The 3,549-nt window shown below is 40.2% G+C and overlaps 1 protein-coding gene across 1 annotated transcript; it reads left to right on the forward strand.

The window, feature by feature from the left end:
- Positions 1-2,009: 2,009 nt before the first annotated feature.
- On the forward strand, positions 2,010-2,390 carry LOC132532387 (riboflavin kinase-like). The gene has a single exon (XM_060170858.1). The coding sequence runs from the start codon at positions 2,010-2,012 to the stop codon at positions 2,388-2,390; it is 381 nt and encodes a 126-aa protein (XP_060026841.1).
- Positions 2,391-3,549: the final 1,159 nt, after the last annotated feature.

The following is a 3,549-nucleotide window of genomic DNA, read 5'->3' on the forward strand; positions in this document are numbered from 1 at the left end:
TGCACTGTTGGTGGGAATGAAAATTGATACAGCCACTATGGAGAACAGTATGGAGGTTCCTTAAAAAACTAAAAATAGTACTACCATACAACCCAGCAATCCCACTACTGGGCAGATACCCTGAGAAAACCATAATTCAAAAGAAGTCATGTACCAAAATGTTCATTGCAGCTCTATTTACAGTAGCCAGGACACGGAAACAACCTAAGTGTCCATCAGCAGATGAATGGATAAAGAAGATGTGGCACGTATATACAATGGAATATTACTCAGCCATAAAAAGGAATGAAATTGAGTTATTTGTAGTGAGGCGGATGGACCTAGAGACTGTCATACAGAGTGAAGTAAGTCAGAAAGAGAAAAACAAATACCGTATGCTAACACATATATATGGAATCTAAAAAAAAATGGTCAGAAGAACCTAGGGGTAAGATGGGAATAAAGATGCAGAACTGCTAGAGAATGGACTTGAGGATACGGGGAGGGGGAAGGGTAAGCTGGGACAAAGTGAGAGAGTGGCATGGACATATATACACTACCAAACGTAAAATAGATAGCTAGTGGGAAGCAGCTGCATAGCACAGAGAGATCAGCTCGGTGTTTTGTGACCACCTAGAGGGGTGGGATAGGGAGGGTGGGAGGGAGGGAGATGCAAGAGGGAAGAGATATGGGGACATATGTATATGTATAACTGATTCACTTTGTTATAAAGCAGAAACTGACACAACACTGTAAAGCTATTATACTCTAATAAAGATGTTAAAAAAAAAAAAAAGACTCCACGCTTCCATAGCATGAAGCACAGTTTCGATCCCTGGTCGGGGAACTAAGATCCCACATTGCCCGCCGTGCAGCCCCAAAAAATAAATAATAAATTAATTTAAAAAAAAAAAGATTCACAGGCAATCGATAAGTCACTTTCGAGAACATTTTGGTTCCTCATTGAGATCTCCCACTCCTGAACTACGTGCTGTTAACACAGCTCTCTTATTCTAGATGCATTCTAATAGCCAACTGTATAATGATCTAATCTAGCTCTTACCCAGAATATGGGATTCTGATGTAACTAGAATTATTGGTCTAGAAGAAATGAGGGGTGTGTGTGTGTGTGTGTGTGTGTGTGTGTGTGTGTGTGTGTGTGTTGAGAGAGAAAGAGGGAGAGAGAGATAAGAAGGGAGATTGTAATAAAGTTATAAAGGGTCCTAGATGCTAGCCAGGGGTTTACATTTTATTCTTTGGGCAACAGAGAACCATCAAAAGCTGTTAAGCAGGCAAGCGATATAAGTAGAGTTATATATCTTACCACGATAACGCACGGAAGCATGGAGGATGGAGTGAAGGATGTGCCTCCCCACACTGCTATCTCCATTGTCCACTGGGTCTTATATCAATATTAAGCATTACTACACGGAGTAGCGTTGGCTACCTTACCTTCTTGTTAGATTTGAGGAACAGCAAATATTTAGGACTTATAGGATCTATCTATTCTCCAGCATCAACGTCCACAAGTATCCAACCCAGATCTTCAGAATAATATAGTACTCGTTCTCTTTTCATGAGAGGAAATAACAAACACTTTTTGCATTTCAATCCTAAAGAGATTATTTCTCAGTGATAAACCAGATGTTCACCATTTCTAACAGTGAACTCCTTGGGATCTGATTCACCACTGAAACAATTGTTTGCTTCTTAAGTATACTTTTTAAACATATCATTTTAAGACTAAAAGTATAGGTAGGGACTTCCAAGGTCGCCGGTGTTCCGGAGCCCAGACACAGCCTCTGAGTCGCCCAACACCTTCTTTTCGGTCAGCTGCGTGAGGGTCTCGCCGGGGCATGGCGTCCGTGCCGCTCAGCCCGTTGTACGACTGTGCACTCGCCCCGCCGGCCGGCCTGCGGAGCTCCCGCCCGTGTCCCCCAGCGGGTCCGGGAGGTCCTGGCACCGCCTCGATGGCGGCTCCGCCGGACGCGCAGACTGGACCGTAGCCCGCACCCCGAGCTGACGGCGTCATGAGGCACCTGCCCTACTTCTGCCGCGGCCAGGTGGTGCGGGGCTTCGGTCGCAGCTCCAAGCAGCTGGGCATCCCTACAGCTAACTTTCCTAAACAAGTAATAGGTAATCTTCCAGCTGATGTATCCACTGGCATTTACCATGGTTGGGTCAGTGTTGGAAGTGGAGACGTCCATAAGATGGTGATGAGCATAGGATGGAACCCATACTACAAGAATACGAAAAAGTCCATGGAAACTCGTATCATGCATACTTTCAAAGAGGACTTCTATGGGGAACTTCTCAATGTGGCCGTCGTCGGCTACCTCAGACCAGAAAAGAACTTTGATTCTTTAGAGTCACTTATTTCAGCAATTCAAGGTGATATTGAGGAAACTTAAGAAACGACTAGATTTACCAGAACATTTGAAACTCAAAGAAGACAATTTCTTCCAGGTTCCTAAAAGCAAAATAATGAATGGCCACTGATGGAAAGGCATCTTATTTATTCATTCACTGTTTTCTAATATTTTACTGCTCATAACTCTACAGCCTCATCCTGGTTATATTTTAAAAATCAAACATTTTCCTACAGCTGTGAATTAAACAGTACAATGTAGTTACCATATTATGTTCCAACTGTTCAATTAAACCCATCATGTTACAGTACTAAAAAGGTTCATTTTAAAAATCAAGATTCTTTTTTATGTAATATGCTGATTAAAATGTACACTTGAAAGGTCTTAAGTGTTTTTTAATGGAAATGAAATATATATAAATATGGGTAACAGGCAAGTCACTAGTTTGAGATGAGAACTATAATTCTCATGGTAAAATTTTAGCATGCATGTACTGTGTAGCATGCTCTGCTAATCAGAAGGCTTACAAAAGTAACTATATTAAGCAGAGGTTTGACAGTTTATTACAAACCTAAGGGGAAAAATCCAGACTTCGTATTTTTGATATTTTGTGCATTTATATATTATTATAGACATAAAGACTTGTGAAATTTCATTTCAATTAGTCATTTCCTTTAAGGGCTCAAATCATTGTACTGGGTTCCATTTTTGTTACAGCTGCCTCAGTTCTAATTGGTCTAGACTCTCTCCCGATTAGTTTTTTTGTTTTTCTTTTAAAACAGTAAAATGAGTGTTTTTCGAGTCTCTAGGTCTCATTTTTGTGTTGTATAACACTTCCCTCTTTAAGAGTAGATATTCTTCAACATTTTTCTTAACCTTTGTTTTCTGTAAACAATTGTGTGTCAGTTTTTCCATTTAGAATATCCAACTCTACATTTACAAAAGGTAGAGTTTCATCTGCGTCTGTATCTGCCATCCCATCCCTTCACTATATGAAGAGTGATTAAGTGCATATCTCTTGCATTTTAGAAAAAACACCCAAAATTTCATCTGTAGGTTTCCCCAAAGTTTAAATGAACACCTAGCAGTTCATTTATATATACCAGTTTCTTAAACAACACAAAATACTTGTTTCCCCCCTAGGGAAACTAGTTAAGAGCCAACTAAACTATGAAATACAAAGTTATTTGTTTTTAATGTA

This window comes from Lagenorhynchus albirostris, chromosome 1 (assembly GCF_949774975.1).
Source record: "Lagenorhynchus albirostris chromosome 1, mLagAlb1.1, whole genome shotgun sequence".
NCBI classification, from domain to species: Eukaryota; Metazoa; Chordata; class Mammalia; order Artiodactyla; family Delphinidae; genus Lagenorhynchus; species Lagenorhynchus albirostris.

Coding starts and splice junctions, on each gene's coding strand:
- LOC132532387 (XM_060170858.1), top strand. CDS start 2,010: ATGAGGCACCTGCCCTACTTCTGCCGCGGCCAGGTGGTGCGGGGCTTC.